The following is a 23,081-nucleotide window of genomic DNA, read 5'->3' as shown; positions in this document are numbered from 1 at the left end:
AAACTACAATGCATTCAAGTAGCAGCCTCTTTAAGAATACTGGTCTTTTTCTCTTCTTCTATCAGTAGCGAAATGTTTAGATTGTATTTTTCGGTTTATAAGTTATTTTCCACCAGGGCTGGACTGGGGAGGACTAGTAGGCTGACCAGTTGCCTTTTTATTGGTAAGTATGCGGCTGTAGCGGCCGGTGAGCCGTATGCCCGGTCCGGATCGGTTTTCCACATGGTACATTGTAACTCTGCAGAATATGAAACATATCTTACTCACCACACGTTAACTGTGTGTCTCCCAAGGACCAGAACGCCAGGCCGCGTACAGAACTCGGGTGCCCACAACGCGTTTCCTCCCCAATTCGAACCGAAGAGTTTGCAGCCCAGTGTAAGATCCACTTAAGATTACAGTCACAGATGAGCGACTCTGAATTGAAAAATCTAGCAGAATAGGAGACAGGCAATCAACGTTACTGGGTTATTAAAGTAGATAGAACTCCCCCAAAAATCTAAAAGGAGTACATTACAAGAATTGTGTATTCATGGATTAGAGAGACTCATATTTTAATATAACGTTGGTTCTATAGTAAAGGTTGGGCGCGTAATATAGCAGAAGATGTTGCAATGATTTCTTTCAAATTGTTAATATAAGTTTTGTATGTTTTGTATAAATAGAATTATATTATACTGTGCTTTTATGCAATTTTTTAATATTAAAATAATAAAAAAAATTGGCTTTATTTGAAACATTTTCAACAAAAAGTATTTTCATATCTAATGTTTATTTTAAAAAAAACATATAAATGTCCTATAACACATAAAATAAAGCACAATAAAAAATGTATATATAGAACTCACATAGCTTTTAAAGATGTTAATTCTTGGAAGAGTCCGGGGGTGAGAGTTGAAAAAATATTTCCTGATAAATTCCTAAAAAAACACAATTTCAAAATCAAGCTCCATTTATTATTTATTTATTCATTCTATAAAACGGCATTATTAAATGGAAGTGATGTATCTGGGTGACACGTGTTTATTGGCTGCCAACCAAGATGTTATTTTAACCCTTTCATGGTAAACCGTTTTAAATACAAAAGAAAAAACACCTAAACCCTCAATGGCAAGGTGAAGGGGCAGATAATCAGGGTCACTTTGTCCGGAACTTCCGGTTCTACGCGGCTGTAATCATATTTAAGATGCTTTTGCTACCGGTGTGTTGTGGTTGGTATACCTGGTTGAATGCCGGGGGAGTAAGTGTATCTTTAAATGACAAGTCAAGGTTTCCATGTTGTATTAGACTCATTTGGTTAACGCATCTGACAAGTCATTAAATAGAATCTTCATGATGAGCTATTAAAGGGTTAATATTTCAAGAGTCTCGGGGTCAGTGCATTTAGGACGTTCCCATTTCTGCTCTTTTTTTCCTAACAATCTTTTACCTTTTCTAAGTCTTCACATTTGAAGCTGTGTTTTGTTAAACAATAACAATCGCTAATAACATTCATACACTTAACCCCTTAATGACAAAGCCTGTACATGCACGGGCTCAAAATGCATTGTTTTCAATGGGTTTAGGGACCGCCCATTGTCCTTAAGGGGTTAATAAACTATCACATTGTCATAATTTTGACCGTTCACCGGTGTCATTATTATTTAAACACGATAAAGAACAGCCTGTTTGTTAATTCACAGAGGAAGAAGAGATTAGAACGGACTTAAATAGTTGTTGTTTTGGGAGCGCGTTCTATTTCTCTCGGTCCCTCTGCCATATTGTGAGGCTTAAGGGCATTAACGAGGAGGGTGAGAATTACTGCCCATTAAGTATCAAACCACACGCTTTCCCTTGGCTTCAAAATGCCACAATCTGGATGAAAGCAAACACTGATAAGTAAATAAAGCCCCCTTCTGTTCTCTCTGGAATGCATTGAGGGACTAATTAATCAGCTGATTTAAACTCTAATTAAAGCAAGCATGCACAGTCCCCTAATTCAGTTGGGGTTTTTTTTTATCTCCAGCATTAAAAGTGACATGTCTAGACACGGTTCAACCACAACAGGTCTCCGGGATCCAGCGAGCGTTTGGGACGATGAACTGTATGATAAACCCATAAGGAGCTAAATGTTGTCATCTTGACAGAAGGAGAGGAGGATAATGCGATGTACGTGTTACTTTATCGATACAAAAAAAGTATACCTGCCAACTTTACAAAGACTATCTTACCTGGCTTTTATCTCAGAAGAAGAAGAATGTATTTTTATCAGACAGACTTAGATCCCAAAGAAGGACTGTCTCTTCCTTACTAAGGAGACTTGGAATGTATGTGTCAGGCACTGCCTAGAATAACATGGGATTTTTTCCAATCTGGTCAGGTCACCAAGCTGTAGTCACCAGTGTCTGAGTCTATCCTTTCAATCCTTACATTATTTTATTTTTATTTATTTATTATTTTATATAGCGCCATCAAATTCCATGGCGCTGTACAATGGGTAGACAGGACACAACAAGTAGTATGTGACATAACAATATGACTTACAGAAACAACAGCTGAAGAGGGCCCGGCTCAAAGGAGCTTACAATTTATGGGCATTCCACCATGAAAAAGTCATGATTATTTAATCTCCTTTATAAGTCAATGATCACGTTGTGTTGGGTGCACTACACTTTCTGAAACTTCTAAAAGTTGCAATACTTTATGAGCCAAGTCTTATTTTTTGACTTTGACTTCCTGAATCGTGGAGCTCTTGACGTCTTGCTGTCCGTGGCGGGCGAAGACATCACACGAGGTATCATAGAGATGCACTGTGATTTATTGAAGCTGACAGTGCATCTCTATAGTTTCTCTATGGTTTCTCTATGGTTTTTACTTAGTAGTTACAAACATCAAAGAGGAATTACAGAGACATATCAAAAACATGATTTAGCAAATTATGACCAGATGTAGCTCCTGCTATTTGCTGTGCTGTCTATTGAGTTAATAAAATATAATAGTTATTTTGTATTCACACCATCCGTTTCTATGAATGACAAAACACAGACATTAATATAAATGTACTTTACATTAGTAGCTAGACAATATATGATCATGATTATGACAACACAAGTGTAGATGTGATGTAATTTATTAATGTGGTCAACTGTTGGCTGTTGGCGTACTCACAGTTTATGTAGGTTGTGAAGTCCTAAGAACATTTCTTGGGATAAGCAGCCGATCCGATTATTTGAGAGATCGCTGGAAGAAGAAACCCATTTAAAATAGACACCCCTTATATACTAGAGATCTCATCATAAAGCATTTCCATGAACATATTTAATATCATTTATCAAACCAGTAATATAATCCGATCAATTCATATTTGCTATGATCCAGTTACCAATGGGACATGTTTTCCCTTTATAGCTCTTAAGGAGAAAAGAAGCCCACTTTCTCAATGTGTGCAGACCCTCGATGTGTACAGACCTTCAATGTGTGCAGACCCTCGATGTGTGCAGACCCTCCATGTGTGCAGACCCTCCATGTGTACAGACCCTCCATGTGTACAGACCCTCCATGTGTACAGACCCTCGATGTGTGCAGACCCTCGATGTGTGCAGACCCTCGATGTGTACAGACCCTCGATGTGTGCAGACCCTTGATGTGTGCAGACCCTCGACGTGTACAGACCCTCGATGTGTGCAGACCCTCGATGTGTGCAGACCCTCGACGTCTACAATCCCTCGATGTGTGCAGACCCTCGATGTGTGCAGACCCTCGATGTGTACAGACCCTCGATGTGTACATCATTAAGGACATGCGACATAAAACAGAATAGCTTGAGTAAGGAGCATATAAGGTACATACCAACCACACAACCTTACCAGTAGGACATTTCCAGATGAATCCTTTATAATTAAGGATTAATTAAGAGGAATAGGCGGGCGCTTTATAAATAAATATAATGTAATTTAGGAGTCTCTTACATGTTGACATGTATCAAATTATCCCCTAGGCACAAGACATTATATTTTCTAATCTCTACGTTAAGTTGTAGAAGACACTATGATGCCAGAAGACCATTAGGTAAAGAAAATGAATCAATAAACATATTTTATAAGATGATGTCTGACAGAGGGATGTGTATCAGGCAATGTGATGTCATTAAGCAATATTTGGTTCTTTTTTTAATAAAAAATCCAAGCTTTGTGTTCCCTGTTATAAACCTTAATTAAGTGTTGTACTCAGTTCACAGCCATATATTTTTTAAAAGCCCAGATAGGTAGAGGCTTTTGCAGCCTAATGGTTTCAGCCATTATCTAATTAATAATGTTCATTAGTTTTACAGCCAACTTTTAATGGGTACATTAATGGACGTCGCCAAAGAAGGGAGATAAAAAGATGTATAATAAAAACCGGATCTTACACAATTTCACAAGCCGGCCATTGCGATGATACATTTATGGGTGGTAATCCGATTTAAATGTATGTTTTCGATGTAACTGAGCTCTGAAACCAGTGTTCTACTTATTAAAAACCATCCCTGGCGTATCTGACAATGGCCGTTGATTTTTAGGGATGGGTCATTTTGCTAGATGTTCATCCAGAGAAAAATTGACATTCCTGTCCCTTTAAATAGCTCATTTTATGAAAAGAGAGTCATTTCACGTAAAACCATGGCCTTGCCAAGATTCCAGTGTTTGTTCCAGACCCTTTCGTTTTGATAGCTAATAACGTGAATATCTGGGTTGGCCTCTTGGGGAAAAACATCAAATGTCACCTGCTTAAAGCGGGGGGGGCGTCAAACTGATGAAAACAATCATAAATAGATAGATGTCACATAGAGATTTTTTTTCCTCGTTGAGTATAACCCCCAGTGCTGTATATGGTAATAACCCCCAGCGCTGTATATGGTAATAACCCCCAGCGCTGTATACGGTAATAACCCCCAGCGCTGTATACAGTAATAACCCCCAGAGCTGTATACAGTAATAACCCCCAGGGCTGTATACAGTAATAACCCCCCAGTGCTGTATACAGTAATAACCCCCAGAGCTGTATACAGTAATAACCCCCAGAGCTGTATACAGTAATAACCCCCAGCACTGAATACAGTAATATAACCCCCAGCACTGTATACAGTAATATAACCCCCAGCGCTGTATACAGTAATAACCCCCCAGTGCTGTATACAGCAATATAACCCCAGCGCTGTATACAGTAATATAACCCCCAGCATTGTATACAGTAATATAACCCCCAGCGCTGTATACAGTAATATAACCCCCAGCGCTGTATACAGTAATATAACCCCCCAGCGCTGTATACAGTAATATAACCCCCAGTGCTGTATACAGTAATATAACCCCCAGCGCTGTATACAGTAATAACCCCCCAGCGCTGTATACAGTAATATAACCTCCAGTGCTGTATACAGTAATATAACCCTCCAGCGCTGTATACAGTAATTACCCCCCAGCGCTGTATACAGTAATATAACCTCAGCGTTAAATACAGTAATATAACCCCCAGCGTTAAATACAGTAATATAACCCCCAGCGTTAAAAACAGTAATAACCCCCCCAGCACTGTATACAGTAATAACTCTACGCCTGAGTTACTTGTAAACTTCTAAGACACCATAAAACTTTCATCTGGTTTAATTGAGCTGTCGGATTATTAGTATTAAAGTCTTTTTTTAGGCAAATTTGGGTTTCTGCTCTCTTTGCCCTTCTTTATCATTCAGTGACAGAATGTAAACGCGATACTGCTGTTTGCAACAAACTGAGAGACGGAACATTATCTATTCCTTTGTGACTCTCTCCGTGCTCGTGCCAAAGGGTCACACTGTGACAGCGATCATCGACATAAATAAAGTTTAGGGAACGGCATATCAGAATAAATGTCCTTTAAACATTCACGCATGCATACCATTGTCGGCCAGATGGCATGTCTTTTATAAGTCATTTCCATATGAAAATAAATAAATAAATAAAGTTAAAATGCATAATTCCTATCACAGTTGACTGCTACTTCATCACTGTAGATAATGACTTTGCAAAGAGATAAAATCGTCGTTCTCATAGATCCTTCTATACACTTGTTCATACTTGTAGTATTTTAAAAGCAAGTATAAAATGTGTTCTCTGAACAATTAAACATCGATGACTGTTCAGTCTACTGTTTAACGGCTTGAAAAACATATAAACCAGTTTAAATACATGTACATATTGGATATACAATAGCAATAACCAACTTAAATTTATAATTAAGTTTGCCGATGCTCCACTGGGTTTTTGGTTTTCTTGGACCATAAATGGGAAGGTTGTTGAGCTGCGCGAGGCAAATGTCCTACCGACTATTAAATAAATAATAATAAAACAAGAAAACTAATCAACACTGTTTCACTATGCTTTCAAATTTGTTCTTCTTGAACATAATGAAAGGCACGGGTGTCTTATAGCAAAAAAAAAACCCAACAACAATGGAATTGGGGGGGTATGTACACACATGGTCTGGGGCAAAGTTCGATATGGTAACGCTAAAGGCATTAGATGCATATAGAGGAGCGGCATATAAGCATGGGTGGGCTTTATAGGACTATAACGGGACTGTGATGGACCGTTGGGAGAGATGGATTCTATGGCTGCTTAAATGTCCTCATTACTTTAAACCTCTTCTTTAATCCCCATGGAACAAAATGCGTTCTTCCATGAAATACCACTAAACTCATCAGTGCATTACTTGTTACTTACTCCATTGGGGGGGCATTTGCTAATTGGGGTTTTGGAGATTTTTCTGGGGACCATTCAATGCTTTAATCTCTTTTCCAATCTCAATGAGATATTATAAGGCTATCCAGGGTTTGACTAGGGCCGAAAATTGGTCTTGGCACTTTAAGACCAGCAGCCACTAAGTGAGCTACGTGAGGTCGCACTTTTTTTTTAACCCTTTTGTCACACGTTGAAAGATCATGCCAGTCCAAGCTCGAGGCCATGATTAAGAAAGCAAAGCTGATGGTTAACCCCTTAATGACAAAGCCCATACATGTACGGGCTCAACATGCATTGTTTTCAACGGGTTTAGGGACCGCTTGTTGTCCTTAAGGGGTTAAAGGTGCGATGGACACATAGCTGGCAGTATAGTTAAAAAAAAAAAAGTTTAAAAAACTAAAAAATAGAACAGTAGCAATGTTCCACTTCATAAGTTGTAAAAGGAATCCGCAAGAGTTTCTATCCTATGCCAAAAGTTGTTAGACTTTTATTGCCTGGTGAATTATTAGAGTTCGCCGTGGATTAAAATGTCGATACAAATACAATTTAGAGAGCAATTGAAACAGAATTAATACTTACAGACGCCTCAGTTCAGCCAGTCCATAAAATGCCTCAGGTTCAATGGTGCTAATCAAGTTATTCTTCAGATCCCTGGAGATACAGAAGTGTAGACACAGTAATTAATTATTAGGACGTCTGCCGTTATAAACGAGTGACGCCCACATTCTGATTTAACTCCATAATTATTAAGACAAACAATGGGTTTTAAAGTCAGACAAAGTGTTAAATACAACTAAACTTCATCATTGCAATATGAACCCATAAAAAATGACGGCGCTCTCTTCGCTCCTCTGGCCTCCAATGTTACTATATAATAAATTACTAAGATCTAAAAGAATTCGCAGTGTTTGGCCAACTGGAGAAGGCCGGCCTGATGAATGCTGAAAATTACTGTGCTTTTATCTCAAGTGACAGGTAAAAATAATGTAATAATTAATGTTTAAATGCAGCAGATCGGTTGCTATAGTGTGAGGTTTCCGACTAGATTAGTCTCTACCCGGAGACCTCACATTGTAGCCCCCAATCTGCCACTGGAGCGGCAGTCATGGCGGGAATGGGATGTTGTCGGTCGGCAGACCACCAGGAATTTGCCCAATGTGCCAGAGGGTCAATCTGTGATCAGCGGCCGGCACCCGACATGAGCATCAAAAGCGGCCTTTCATATCCAGCCTTCTGTACGTCATTGGCGGCCGACAGCCTTAAAGTGCTAGGACCATCTCGTAGTCCCCATTCCGGCCCCGGTGATCAGTGCAACAGTTTTATAAAACTAATACCGAACTTCTTAGTGTGAATTACGGCCTAGCTTGATGTATAATAAACACAGACACAGCAGTAGGGTACAGATGTGTAGGTAATGCTTATGGTTTCAGCCCTCTTGGCTATTCTGAAAGCTCTCTCATTAAAAAGAAAAACGTTAAATGCTCTCTGTTGCTGAACATTAAGCTTCATGAGACCAATGGCGATACCATTCGTTAAAATTCAGAAGCAAATCCTCAGATGTCAACTCCTGTAGGACTTGGATCCCAACAGCTATGAGACATCATTAGCGGATTAACACTTAGGAGAGGAATAACCCTACCGGGAAGCATAACTTTTAACTCTCGAGGTCAGGTTCATTTTATTTTCTGAATATTACCGATTAACCGTCTTTACACCCAGTTCAGTAAAATCTACATGGATAACTAAAGCTGTTAATATTATTATTATTAGTTATTTCAACGGCTGCACATGGATATTGAAATGAAAGCTCAATCGCGTCTAAGACATACACCTTGCGTTATTGATAGCTGGCAAGTCACATCATACATGAAAGTATTATAACAGACGGAGAACAAGCCTTATCAAACAAACGCCGGGTAGACGGGAAAAAGCATTTAGACGCGGAGAAGCAAAAACAATGTGTGAAGTCTTCGGAAACAAGGAGAGGTCTGACATTTTGGCTCCTTTGGGGATTTATCTCAGGGAGAAAATGTCAATTCTCCTCCTTTGTATAATTTCTGATGCATTCATATTTTTTTCGTTATGATTTTATACTGGACGTGAGGATTTTTCTTTAAAGTTGACAAATGCCTTTTCATCGTTCCATTCATAAGTAAACCAGTATGTAATAGCATTTGTAGACTAAAATAAGCAATATTTTATTTTATTTATTTGTCAAATAAGAAATTTCCACTATTTCTTATAAAGCGTGTATTAGAAACCAAACTTCTGTGTATATGATGGGAGCGTCTTTCTTGACATCCTGGTCACTGTATCATGACAGGCGCATAGTCGATCCATGGGCCCTCTAGAAAAAACAACCAAAATACCCAACCCCCCCCCCCCCAAAATAAGACACGCACACCAAAATTGCAGTGGAAAATTATTTATAAGTCCACAGCTTTAAACATAATTTACAAAAGTCATTGAAACCTACCAAACATAACAACCAACAACCTTTCGTTAACTTTTACCACAAAAACCCCCATTCAAACTCTCCAAACTTGCCTCTCCACACCGCCGCTGTGACAAAATGGGACCCCCCCCAAACCACAAATACGGAGGGAGGGAGATCCAACAACAGGTCTGAAAAACTGATTACAAATGTGATAACTAAAATGGCTACCACCTATTTATATAACCCAGCCCCTAACCTAACAAACCAATCAGATTAAAACAAAACCCACCTAGGCCCACCTCCTAGCACTGTCAGGGCCCCCTCCACTAAGCTGCGCTTGCTCCAGTGGCTTCATTATGAATGTCCATTAAATTAACTCTCCCGTGTTGTTGCTGATTGTTGTAGATTTGTTCCGGAAGCCTTTGCAAGTGCGGATGTAGAAAATAAAGAAAACTTTAATGACGTGAAGTTGATTACAGAACGCTGGCTCTGCGACTTGGAGGCACAGATGTTAACTTCCCCGAGATAAACATTTAAAGGAAACATCTAGAAACTTTTGGGGATTTGGTTGACAAACAAACCCCCAAAAACACAATTTCCATGACCCCCAGCTATCCTTCAGAACATTACCCATTTTGTCAAATACCCTTTAGAATAATGTGAGTTATAGATTAATACCTGAATACTTAGCTTGTAACACAGTGGCTTTTTGGTAACAGCACGGACCTCCATTGATTTTACACTTTGCTGGGCCGGTCAGAGGAGATCAGAGTAGATCTGAGGAGATCTGAGGGTCTCCCAACCAGACCTAGATCTCCACTGCTCACTAAGGTAGGACATTGGGGCTGCTCGGTGTTACAGAGGGACAGTAGCCAAAAATCGTGAAGACACGATGGTTAAAAGGTAGGAAACTGGTCATAGAGAAGACATACTAAAGAAATGTGTGATACCTTTTACTGGCTTGATATAATTTATTTATATCAACCTGCTCATGGGTCATACATATTGTAGATATTCAATGGAAGTACCATTTCCCCGTGAATATGTGTAATATAAATACCCTTTTTAGTCATTTTTTTATTATTATTTATTTATTTAGAAGAAAATTCTTCCAAAACGTTGAAAGTAAATTCCCATCTCTTTGACTGCTCCAGGAATTTTTATTTGTTATATTTCTCTGATCCCTGTTAATGACTTTTACATCATTGTGAGAAGTCATACGGGGAATCCAAAATTGAGAATTATAGGCGAAACATAATTCCTCCTTGTTTTTACATGATTTTGCACATTTTTATCATACAAAAAGAAAATTGGAAAGTGGACAGTGGGAGTTGGTAAATAATGTTTATTTATGTAAAGCTTTCCATCCACAATTGCTAATTTAACAAACTGATAGCTAATCGCGTAGTAAAAACATTTTTTGGACACGGATTATTATTTTCACAACAGGAAACAAAAGAAAAAAACTAAAGTCTAAAAAGGTCTTCTGGAAATGAGTGAATGGCTTACACAGGAAAGGCTTTCACAAAGCGGAATATTCACAATATAGCTGTCGAAAATTGCTGCAGTCTATTATTATATAAGATATTTTTATTTTTCCACTTAAACGCCCCTTTGAAATAATCCGTGCCATAGGAATTATATTTACGTCAATCAGTCATCAAAAGGAAAAAATGTGGGGGAGTGCGATGCACTGGAATCGTTAATTCTTCACAAATTATAAATTGTACCTTGTGTTCGTGTATTTGTCTACAAGATGTTGTACGTTTTTGATCCGAGTTTCGGTATAAAACCGCCTATTGTATGGAAATTTCAAAAAAAAAAAGTTTGAGATGCCCAACAAGAACTGACAGACACTTCGTAGTCCGTCCAACGGTCCTCGCTCGGGAGCATCTCAGGTTTTAGCTCTTTTGTGCCGTTATAGATGAACATTCTTCTTCAACATAAATGTCTAATTCTACAACAAAAACACTTTTTATGAGAACCGGAGATCAGCAGAGTTCTAAAGTTTGGTGGATTTTTTTTTAAAAATTTTTTTTTACTATTCTGACTGCCTGTTTTAATTGTTGGGTTTTTTTTCGATTGGCCAACCATGTAATTATACAAGAAAACTTAAACATTACTTTTTTTTTATTGAGAATTTGGTAAAAGTACAAAATGTAAGCTGATTATCCAGATGCATCCTGGCAAACTGGAAAAAGAATAACTTGCGCAATATATTAAACCCAAGCATTCTCTCTCGATGGCGAGCGGGGAAGAAATGTGTAATTAACATTGAAATAACTTTGACTTCTGTAAAGAGATCATTAACTGAAGTATCCCCGTACGCTGTGTGCCGAACCGGCGGCCAGAATAAAAAATTCCAGGAAATGTCGGTTCAGAGAATCAAAGTTTAATTCAGGGATCACGATATCTCTTTACCGCCAGCAGGTGCATACCGCAATAATTATTATTTTTTTAAATTTCATTTTATTATTTTTTTATACTTTTATATAACCAGAAAACACTACAGCCAGCAAGCTTGAGTCTTAAGGCAGTGACATTATACATGAAGTAATTGTCGATCTCTTTTCGTGTATAATATATTGTGTGTTTTTTATGATATTTGATTTTCTAAAATTTTCTCAATTTTTTTTCACCAAAATTCAGGGATTTTTTTTATACATGAGCCGAACATGTCCATATGGCATGCTTTTATTTTTCAACTATTTGCCATAATTGCAATTTAATTTACTTTAAAGTGGCTTAGGTCAGATAGATAATCGTTTTGATCTGTATGGTTAATATTAACTGGGCTCAGACTCAACCGATAATACCAATTTCTAAACACACACATTTTTTAGACCGCTTTGTATTGGCCTTTACATAGAGGGAGCAAGGTACAAACAAAATGATACAGAAGTATCCAAAAGGAAATAATTTGATAGAAAAAGAAAGTATTGAAGGTAGGACGGTCATTATACCTGAGAACTTCCCAAGGTAGGTTACCTGGCACTCTCTTCTTGTAGGGGCAGGGCTAGCCCTAGATAACCTTTAATGGTTGGGGAATGGGGGGGATGGGCATGTCCAAAAACCCCTTTTCCTGCCCCCCCCCCAAAAAAGAAACTGACCCCAGGAACTGACCCAAAGATTCTGGGTCCAACTCGGAATCGTTCCAGGTGTGACTGTCATCTATTTACAATCAGCTGCTTGATGTCTTCTTGGGAATGATCCCGGATAATTAGAAAATGTCCAAAAGACATTTTTCCGCACAGTTCTAGCAATGTCCATTTCACACATCTGAGCCAAAGTAAGACAGATAAAAAAAATCCAATTCCAGATAAAGAAAGAACCCATGATCTCTGATATAAGTTCTGATGGCATTGTCACTACAGAGTTAAATCGCTGTATCTGCCACCGCTGCAAAGACAAAACCCAAGGGGCCATCCTTCCTAAACTCAATGCTTATTTAGCATGAAAACATCTGTACCAAGAGCGCAGACAAAATGAGTTTTATCCACAGGGAATTATTATCCGGCTTGTAAAAAAAAAAAATAGAAGAGAAAGACAGAGCGCTCGAAATTCTGATTGTTTTAAGAATAAGAGAAATGGGTCTGGCCGTATCAGCCCGGAAGAAAATGGAATATTTAGTCAGGGTCAGTAGTTGGGTCAGTATAGAAAAATATGTAAAGTTACATACGCTTTCAGCAACTCAGAGGTCTCTCGTGGAAACGATTCCATGATTCTCTCTAAATAAAAGCCTAAAGTCCTAGAAGCTTATCTAACTTTACATCTTTTTTTTCCTGTGTTGACTCAATAAATGTATATATCTATATATACCGGTATATATTCCATGGACCAAAAGGACTCAAAAACTAAATGAAGATTCATGGAAAGGTTTGGTTATAATAATTTAGAAAAGGGGAAAGGCTGGACATGTGTCTTATTTAACCCTTTTTAACATTTATTTTACTTTTTCAGCCTGCTCTTTATTAAAGAACACACTGTATAGAGATCCACGTCAGGGGCTATTTTGGCCCCAGGGATCTCTATTAAAATGTGGGACAAATTGTGATGTCACTTGTGACATCACTTGCTAGGGTTCTCCTTTGCAGTAGACAGTTCCCATGTAAATGTTCCCTCCACAGTAATCATCAAAGATGATGCTACTGGAAGGAAATGCCCAAAATTTCTATTTCGGCCTTTTAAATCTCTGTTTAATGTAACCATGCTCAATTAGAGAGGCGTTACATTCAATCCGACAGCCTCATCTCTTGTTCACAGGCGGGGATTTAGCAAAAATGTCCTTGGACCCTAAAAACGGATTTTTTTTGTGATGTGCCCCTTACGTCAATGGTTGTTAACAGTTTAAAGAATTTTGGCCACTAAAATCAATTTAAAGATGTTATTTGCAATTACACGTGGCCACATGGGTATTTATCAAAGGCTCTATTGAAGGGGTTAAAGCAATAATCACCCATCATGACTTCTTATTTTCAATGTAAAAGAAGACTCAGCTGGGTTCCAAAAGAGGTTATTCTCTAGTAGTATGTAAACCATCTGCCTGTTTTACATCCCAACCTAAACTAGCACCATTGATGTAATTAAAGATATTCTTCCGATGTATGATTGTTCCATTATATCATGTTAAACACCTGCATACGGTCTTCTCTGCATTAACACGTAGATCATGCAGATTAGCTCTCGCAATCACTGGTAGCGTAATGTAAACATAGATGTAGGCGCCATTATTTGGAGGCGTTTTCCATGGAAACCCATGTAATAAAATGAGTTTATGTTTTGTAAAGACGCAGGTGCTACTGATTAGGAGTAACTGGAAATAAAAAAAAAATGAATCTATTTCTAATGTATATTTGTTTTGATTAAACAGAATCTGTCACGCAGGAGGCGATGGAGACAGGTGTCTAGAACAATAAAAAAACAATGCAGAGTGTCGTAACAGAACTATCCGCAAATATAGAGAATTACGAGAATCTGAACGCAGGATCAGACTAGAGCTTAATTAATTTTTTTTAAAAAAAACACTTTTTCTAAGAAACTTTCTCAATTTGGTAACCAGCTGTCAATAGGTAACAACGTCGCAAAAAGAGTCTTGGAAAAGACCCCCCTGGGCCATTCCTCCAACCCCACCTCATATATTGCCCCTCTTTGGCGATTTGAAATGTTAATAGGTACATTGGTGTACCTATCTCCAGTGCTGCCCAAGGCCTAACCCAGGGCGATGCCACCAGCTGCCCCCTCCATGCCTGCCTTCCCTACAGTTAAGCCCCAGGGTATGACATCATTTCTTTATAAGGAAGTGACCACCCTTATAACCCGCCAGCTAAACATTGGTGCTACAGGGCACAGGCTCGCTGTTACGCGGCAGACGGGTTGCCGGCCGAGGCCAGAACATACCACTGTCATAAGATATTTTAAAGAACAGCCAATACTATCATCAGATGAAGTAATGAAAAGACGGGCTGAGAAGGAGGTGGATATTAACATATTACCCCATAAAATAATCCCTAATTAATCCGCTCCCTTAATATTATGAACATCTGGGTTTGTTGGGTCTTAGAAGGTTGAGATCTATTTGGAGTTTTTATATATATATATATATATATATATATATATATGTTCATTTAGGCATACTCATTTTCCTCCTAAAGTTCCTGAAGTTCAACAAAGATCAAAATAAAGTAATGCATTTGAAAAATAAAACAGGCCTTCTAAACTTCGGAGGGCCTTGCTAAATGAGTGGACTCAAAATCCAGCAACAATGTAACGAATCATTTTTATAGGCTGTTTTACAAGCGTTTTAATGACACCTGTGTTATTTATTTGAGTAACATAATATTTTGGATTGTCTGATTTTGTGTTTTCATTGCAGCAATTCATGTCCTAACGGCTTGTTTTTATAACCCTTTTAAATCTATGAATAAACATAGCACTCCGCGGGTATTCATTTCTCACCTACAGCTCTGTGATAATGAATATTTTTTGCATAGTTTAGCTTCAAAACAAGCTCCATAAAAGTATTTTCCATTCTCTGCTCATTGCGATGCAGGATCGTCTGTCACATTACAATGTAATGCATTGGATTGCATGTTTAACCCCTTAGTGACAAAGCCCGTACATGTACGGGTTCCAAATTCATTGCTTTCAATGGGTTTAGGGACCGCCCGTTGTCCTTAAGGGGTTAAACAAAAATTAATGGCTTTATGCAAAATAAGACACAGACTACGTGGCGAGATTAAAATGTCTCCATATGCTTGTATAAATTATGTTTCTTCTAAGGAGACGCGCCTTCCTTCTCATGTCTTCAAATGTCGACAATATGACCATTGATGGTAATAACAAAGTACACATATTAATCGATTTTAATAAAAGTTTATCACGAATATATTTTCATTTAATTGGTCAGATATTACTCAAACTAGCAGAAATATTGAAATATTGGGTGATCAGATTGCCCTGCTTCTATAGAACCCTCCCCCCAAGCTATTTGTCTATTTTATATCTTTTTCGTACGTATGGGTTTTTTTTTAATTAAAGGAATTCTTTCAAATAATACAAAGTTAGCATATTTTAAAAAAAGATGCTAAATATTATTTATAACATTTAGAATGTATTTTTATGGTCTAGTATATCCTATCTATAGTGAATAATAATAATAATAACAATAATAATAATAAACGCAACAACTATAATAAACTTTCATCAACCCAGCTAGAAAATGGCCGTGTTAAGATCTAAAATAAGCATCAGTGAATCATTTTTAGATAAACATTGATAACAGGAACCACAATATATTGTCATTTGGAAGAAAGCAGATACCCATCAGTTTAATTCGTCTTTAAAATGTGTTTGCAAAACCATACTCTGTTTCCTACTACGTGAAAGCTTCTGACAGCTGTAAGGAAGATGCGTCAGATTCCGAGTCACCATTAAACACATGGAACGGTATCGCATGGTGACATAAGGCAGGTTTTCATTGTAGCTAAATATTTAGATTTTACATTCATTTAAAGGATAGATTGCCATAAGGACCTTCGTTTTTATTATTTAAACTCGTAAACAAAGAGTCTGCGATAGAAGTAACAAATTTAGAGACGAAAGGAGGTCTGGTAAGTATCAAGTCAACCTATCCTTAAAAGCCCTTTGTGACTGTTAGCGGATTTCACCTCGACGCGGCTCAGACGTCTATTGGAACCGTATGTGGCTCCTATATGAATGATGTATTTCTTGCTCAGGATTGTTTGCAAGAAAATACATTAATAAATAAGTTTGTTGTAAGTTGCTGTTCCGTGCACTCTCCTAAGTAACTAAATATTGTATTAGAAACATGATTCCTCGTACTAATGAATGCCCAAAACCTTCCCAGAAACAGTTCTGTACTCGTGTAAAATGCACTTAATTGTCATGCGAGCCAAGAGCAGGCAACAATAATAGTACAAGAACTGAAGATTATTGTGAAAGGCTTCTGTGTTTTGGGAGAAAAGAGATGGAAGGAAAAGAAAAGAGAGGGAAGGAAAAGAAAATGAAGGAAAAGAAAGGGATGGAATAGAAAAGAAATGGAAGGGATAGAAAAGAAAGGGAATAAAAGAAAAGAGACGGAAGGAAAGAAAAGAGATGGAAGGAAAAGAAAAGAAAAGAAAATGAAGAAAAAGAAAGGGAAGGAAAAGAAAGGGATGGAATAGAAAAGAAATGGAAGGGACAGAAAAAAAGGAAGAAAAAAAAGGGAAGGAATAGAAAAGAAAGGGAATAAAAGAAAAGAGAGATGGAAGGAAAGAAAAGAGATGGAAGGAAAAGAAAAGAAAATGAAGAAAAAGAAAGGGAAGGAAAAGAAAGGGATGGAATAGAAAAGGAATGGAAGGGATAGAAAAAAGGGAAGAAAAAAAAGGTAAGGAATAGAAAAGAAAGGGAATAAAAGAAAAGAGAGACGGAAGGAAAGAAAAGAGATGGAAGGAAGGAGGGAAAGACAATTATTTTTAAACAGATATTTAGGTGAGAAAAGTACTGACTTTTGAATTGAAAGTTAGTAACAACAGACAGTGAAAGAAAATATAAAAAAATATAAATGTTTACTCCCTGCTCCCTGATATGTTTACAGAGTATGCAACTTACTCGATTAACACTGGTCCAGTAAAATATATCCCCATTTACATTGGGCCATTAACCCATTGAAAACAATGCATTTTGAGCCCGTACATGTACGGGCTTGGTCATTAAGGGGTTAATAATTCACATTCAAAGTCACTTCTTTAACCCCAATCCCCAGAACAACACAGTTATAGACATTAAGACAATATATAATGGAATACCCCTTTTTGCATCTATACAGTGATTTGAAGTTGTTGAAATGTTCAATTTGAAGATGAAACTGGGATTGAATAGTTTGTAATTTCAGCCAAATTCACCATTTCTGTTTGAAGGTATAGGTGGACACAAGTGCATAAAGAAATATTTTCCGAAGAATCAGTGTTAATTCGTTCAGGGAATACAGGCTTGTATAATATTCTTGGCTTTTTTCCCCCCAATGCAAATAGCAAAAAAAATGGAACATGATCACATCAATGTGTGAAAATATAAGACGGCTGTAAGGAACTGATGATTGCCCAAGAAAGTTATCTGAATAGTTGAGCAAAATATTTAATATCCAAGGGTGGGTCATATATTACAGTAATAATCAGGAAAACACAGTTCATGATAACATTGCTAGTAGATGGCCTTTGTTTTGAATAAGCACACTTTATATGCAGTAGCCATTTATAGGAACTCTTTGGGTTTGACCCAGAGTCTCCGGGCGAAGCATTGCTTTCCGGGGTCTCCGAACCATTTCTCTCTTGTGCGCTGTCCTGCATCTTGTTCATTAGAAATGTACTACAAAATAAATATGTAGTCGTGGACTCACGTGAATGTACATCACATCACACTCATATCATGCCCAGGCAGCCAGTACAATAACTTGATGTAATATATATATATATATATATTTTTTTTTTTTTTCAAATTTCAGGCCCCAAAATTAAGGTGCGTCTTATACATGGGAGCGTCTTATACATGGGGAAATACGGTATTTCAGTTACACGGATCTTGAAGATACCGTACCAACGAGACCTCAGATATTTTTGAAGATGATTTTATAATCCAATAATATATAGTGCGTAATATATAGTGTATTCTATGCCAGACTGTGTTCCTATTTAATTATACTAAGAGAAAAATCTCTTCCTTCACTAATGTGTCCCTCCTCTACCTATCCAGCTGTTACTTTTTGGGTTCTGGATTCAATTACACACTGCATTATGCAGCTTCAATTATACAACCTAATTATACCGCACAATTACAAAGAAATTATATTGTTTCAATTACACCATGCATAATAAAGGCTGTTTCACTAAATGGACTACCAACTCTTGCTATAAAAGGTCCGAAGGGCAGCTCTGCAGATGTGACTAATTCATGCAGCCAGCACTTTAATGGAGACCCCCCTCCCCCAATGTTGCATTATTAGTATCAGATAAAAAATATGTTTTATATATTTTATAATTCTCAATAATGTTCTGTTTACTTTTTCAATCAGTTCTCATTTTTGCGTAATATAATGTTTTCACGCAGCTGTAAATCAGCCATTTGTATGAGTTCTCGCTCTGTTATCTGTAGTCCAATCTACTAGGCAAACACATACTCTGCGATAAACACTAGAATGACTCAGTCTTAATCACCCAGCTGGACACTCTGACTAATGAAATTCTATGGGGGAATGGACTTCATTAGCATTGCCTAGTGCAATGGCGGCCTCCAGGTCTGCAGATAAAGAGAGTTTATTGGGAACGCTATATAGATGACTTGGGCACCTGCAGGATACTTTACGCAATCATCAGATGCAATATTTGCACATAGTACAGCCACGAGTACAGCCAGTCATTATGATCCAGACATGAAAAGAAGATCTGTAGTGGGGTACAAGGCAATTCAAACAGATTCCTGAAGGTGACCTGAATGACAGACATGCGCGTGATGCGCTCCGAGCATCGACCACGGAGTTCCTGACAATATACACCAGACACAAATGGAAGTGGAGCCCCTGCTAGACTTCTTTTTAAAGGTGACTAGGGAAAGCAAGGCACAGATTGCATTATAAGAAGGTTCTAGGTGCAGTTTGCCCCAATAGCATTAGTAAAGTAAACTTGTTAGGTGACTACAGGATGAGAAAAGGGTATCAGAGGGCTGGCTGCGCTTAACATTCTCCAATGGGCATGAATATTGTGTCAGCGATGGGTTAATTCATGATGGTGGTTGGAGTCGTGCCACTGGAAATACAATCAATGTCCAACATCGCGAGATAAGAACGTATTTTTAGTATCAATGCAAAGTTTAGATATGTCCGTAATGGCCGGGTTCCCACACGGAAACTCCAGAGATTGAAAACGCTGATAGATATTTTAATGGTTATTATAATGACTGCCATATGTGGGAATACGGCGCGTAATAAATGTGATCTGCGTTCTCTTTCTATGTAAAGAACAGTAAAGAACAGAAAAACAAAATATTTGATATCAAACCCACCTACCACACAAAATACAAATTTACTAAAACTATCACTTGTCAGGTATCTGTACTGAAAATGTTGCCCTTTTTTATTGGATTTGTTAACCATTAAGCTGCTAGCAAAGTAGGTGCTGTGTGTCTCCATAGGGTTAATTCACTTAAGCCTCCAGTCTCAATGGACATGGGATGAGGGGGGGGGTATAATTTGTAGCCATTAACTTGAATAACCATTTGAATGAAGTTCAATAAATCACTATTCTATTGTAATGAGTAGGGATTGCCCGGTTCTAATATCGGTCTTTATGAAAACTATTACCTGTCCCAAGTGAGTTTAAAATTTCCTACAATTCAAGATCAATTAGTTTGTTAAAGGATGGAAAAACATCGACGAAAATTAGATAAGCACCATCGGTATCCTTAGTCATAGCTTTATTTATTCTTTCAATATTTCCCATGCTGTCTTGGAATTCTTTGTATCCTTGAAGGAAATTTACTGAAGATGAAGAGCCATATAAAAAAAGAATTAACCCCTTCAAGACCGGGACGTACCTGGTACTTCCGGGTCAAAGGTCACCGGCAGACCGGGGCGTACCAGGTACGTCACCGATGATACGCGATCCCAGCGTGGCTTTGAACGCTGGGATCGCAAGGGGCGGCTGCTACCGACCGCTGGGTGGCCCCAGCGATCCGTAGCAGCCACTCCCCCTCAATTCCTTTGCAGCGAATCACGAGCGCGGAATTTAAATATTTTTTTTAAAAAACTGCGGTCTTCAAGGGAAGACGCAGTTTGCCAGCGCCGGTCCTGAAGGGGTTAATGGGGTCACTGGGTAAAAAATATCAAACCAATACGAATAACAACTTAAACGGTTAAAAAGATGATATTTAAAATCATCATCCAATACAACGGATGATAAAAAAAACGTCAACTGGCCGGAATTCTATTTATTCCATTCCATGAAGGAGCATATGGAAGATGAACTAGATAAATAAACGGTTAACATTTTTTCCAATGCTGTCTCTTCTGCTTTGCCAAAAAACAATTTTCCTATCCACATTTTATCCGTATATTTATAGAACTATCTCATCGCGACCTGCGATCTTTCAGGGTCGCAGCGTTTTTTTGATATGTAAGTCATTTGGGCATGTACATGTAACGTGTAACTCAATCAGAGGCGGAAACGAGAGTCAAAAGTTCATCAAGTATATTTTTAACAATTTCTCAACTTTTGAAAAACATTTGCGATGGGAATTGGATAAAATTCTTACTCACAGTTTCTCGAGGGAGTTTAATCCGAAGAAGGATCTATTTTTCACAAGTGAGATTTTGTTATTACTGAGAATCCTAGGGGGGAAAAAAAATGGCATTTTTGTTTTTAGCATTGAAAAAGACCACTACATAGAAACAAATTAGAACATGCTGTGTGCAAAAATGATACACTTGAAATAATTATGTAAATATTTATTTGCTCAAGACAAATATTGATAATTTATTATCAGCCAGATGTTCGCCCCATTTCTCATTTAATCAACCATTCAACGAGTTGAAACCTTCAACTGACCACAAAAAATCACCAATATTATCAATGCTGGAAAATTCACAATTTTTTTCTGGCCTTCCGAGTATAAATGTTAAAAAAAAATTACAATAAAATTATTCTAAAACGTTAAATTTAACAGAAAAAAAACTTTCTTAAAGGAGCAGTTTTCTCTTTATTTTCCTTTTTTTTATGGATGTTAAAGTTAATTTTGCATGGGACTCAATGCATTTTACTGGAATACTAGAACCGCTGAGCAAGTGCAATGCATGAATGATGATATAAAAATGCTGGATCGATGTGCCTTTTATAAGATAACAAGATTCCATTATGTGTGAAATGTACAGAAATGAATAGTAAAAAAGAAGCGTGGATACTGGTTGTCAGGAAACTTAAAAAGCTGTGAACACGAAGGTATGGGTGTGAGCAAAAAAAATAATGGGGAAACATATGTGGTAAAACCCTTGTTCTTGTGCCTGAGTTTCTGTGTGTATATATATATATATACACTTCCCAAGTTTGCAAGTAGAAATATCATTAAACACTCATCCACAGATGTCAGATAGCTTATTCTTCCCTCAGAAATCTCCTGGTGCTGCCACAACCACAATGGATTCTGGGTAGACATATACAAATAAGGTCAACAATCTTCACCTTATGCCTATGTGTCCACTTCATACATGCATTCCTTGAAAGCAAGTGCACATTGTACAAGACAGCCCTCAAAGAGAATAACTTGGGAAGAACTGCAATAAATTGCATTAAGTAATGATGTAATACGAGGTAAAACGAGGTAGCCAAGAAATACCCTTACATAAGTTATGGAGAGTAAAGGTGGTAGAAAACCCTTCCACTAGAATTAAGGGGGTAGTAGAAGTATTATTAAACACTCAGGGGATTCTGGGTACGCGCATGCAAATAAGGCTAACAATTAAGACCTTATATGCATGTGCCTACCCAGAATCCAGTTTGGTTGTGACAGCACCATGAGATTTCTGAAGGAAGAACAAGCATTCTGGCTTGTCTGGTGTCTGTAGATGAGTGTTTTAATAATACTTCTACTACCTCCTTAATTTTAGTGGAAGGGTTTTCCCATCACCTTTACCCACCATAACTTATGTACTGGTATTTCTTGGCTACCCCAAGCCTCAAACCTTCGAGGCAAAGGTGATAATCGTTACCCTTATCAGCATGTGCCTATCTATAACGCTTTGTGGTTATGGCCATATCCTGAGATATCCAAAGGAAAAAACAATTGCGCCTCTGTCCAAATTTAGTGTAAAGGCTGTCTTGCGCAGTGGGCAATTATCTGCAAGGGATCCATGTATAAAGAGGATATAGAGGCAAAAGGTGATAATTGTTGACCTTATTTGCATACGCCTACCCAGAAGCCCTAGTGGCTGTGGCAGCACCATGAGATTTCTGAGGGAAAAGCAAGCATCCTGGCTTGTCTGGTGTCTGTAGATGAGTGTTTCATAATACTTCTACTACCCCTTAAATTTAAATGGAAGGTTTTCCCATCACCTTTACTCACCATAACTTATGTAAGGGTATTTCTTGGGTGCCTCAAGAATTAAGCCAGTATCACAGCCTCATGTTAGCGAGTCTGATGAGTGTTGATCTGGCTACTGCATCCCTTACCTGAGTTTTGTTCAAAGGCTGCCCTGTACAGCAGGCAATTACTTTCCAGGGGTCTGTGTATAAAGTGGATATAGAGGCAAAAGGAGATAATTTTTATCCTTATTTGCTTGTGCCTACCCAGAATCCCTTGTGGTTGTGTTAGCACGATTAGATTTCTGGCTTCTGGTGTCTGTCTATATTTTCCTAAATTGTGTGAAC

At 37.9% G+C, this 23,081-nt stretch overlaps 1 protein-coding gene across 1 annotated transcript in view; it reads right to left on the bottom strand.

Moving 5' to 3' along the window:
* ADGRA1 (adhesion G protein-coupled receptor A1) overlaps positions 1-23,081 on the bottom strand; it is a 162,817-nt gene that overhangs the window by 127,945 nt on the left and 11,791 nt on the right. The window contains exons 2-6 of the mRNA XM_053449886.1: positions 20,978-21,049; positions 7,314-7,385; positions 3,148-3,219; positions 849-920; positions 268-431 (exon numbers count right to left, since the gene is read on the bottom strand). Of these exons, the coding sequence (XP_053305861.1) occupies positions 268-431; positions 849-920; positions 3,148-3,219; positions 7,314-7,385; positions 20,978-21,049 (452 nt within the window). The remainder of the gene's footprint in view (positions 1-267; positions 432-848; positions 921-3,147; positions 3,220-7,313; positions 7,386-20,977; positions 21,050-23,081) is intronic.

This window comes from Spea bombifrons, chromosome 11 (genome assembly GCF_027358695.1).
Source record: "Spea bombifrons isolate aSpeBom1 chromosome 11, aSpeBom1.2.pri, whole genome shotgun sequence".
In the NCBI taxonomy this organism is placed as follows: domain Eukaryota; kingdom Metazoa; phylum Chordata; class Amphibia; order Anura; family Pelobatidae; genus Spea; species Spea bombifrons.
Note: the sequence above shows the minus strand (reverse complement) of the source record. Positions and strands in the feature narration are given on the sequence as shown.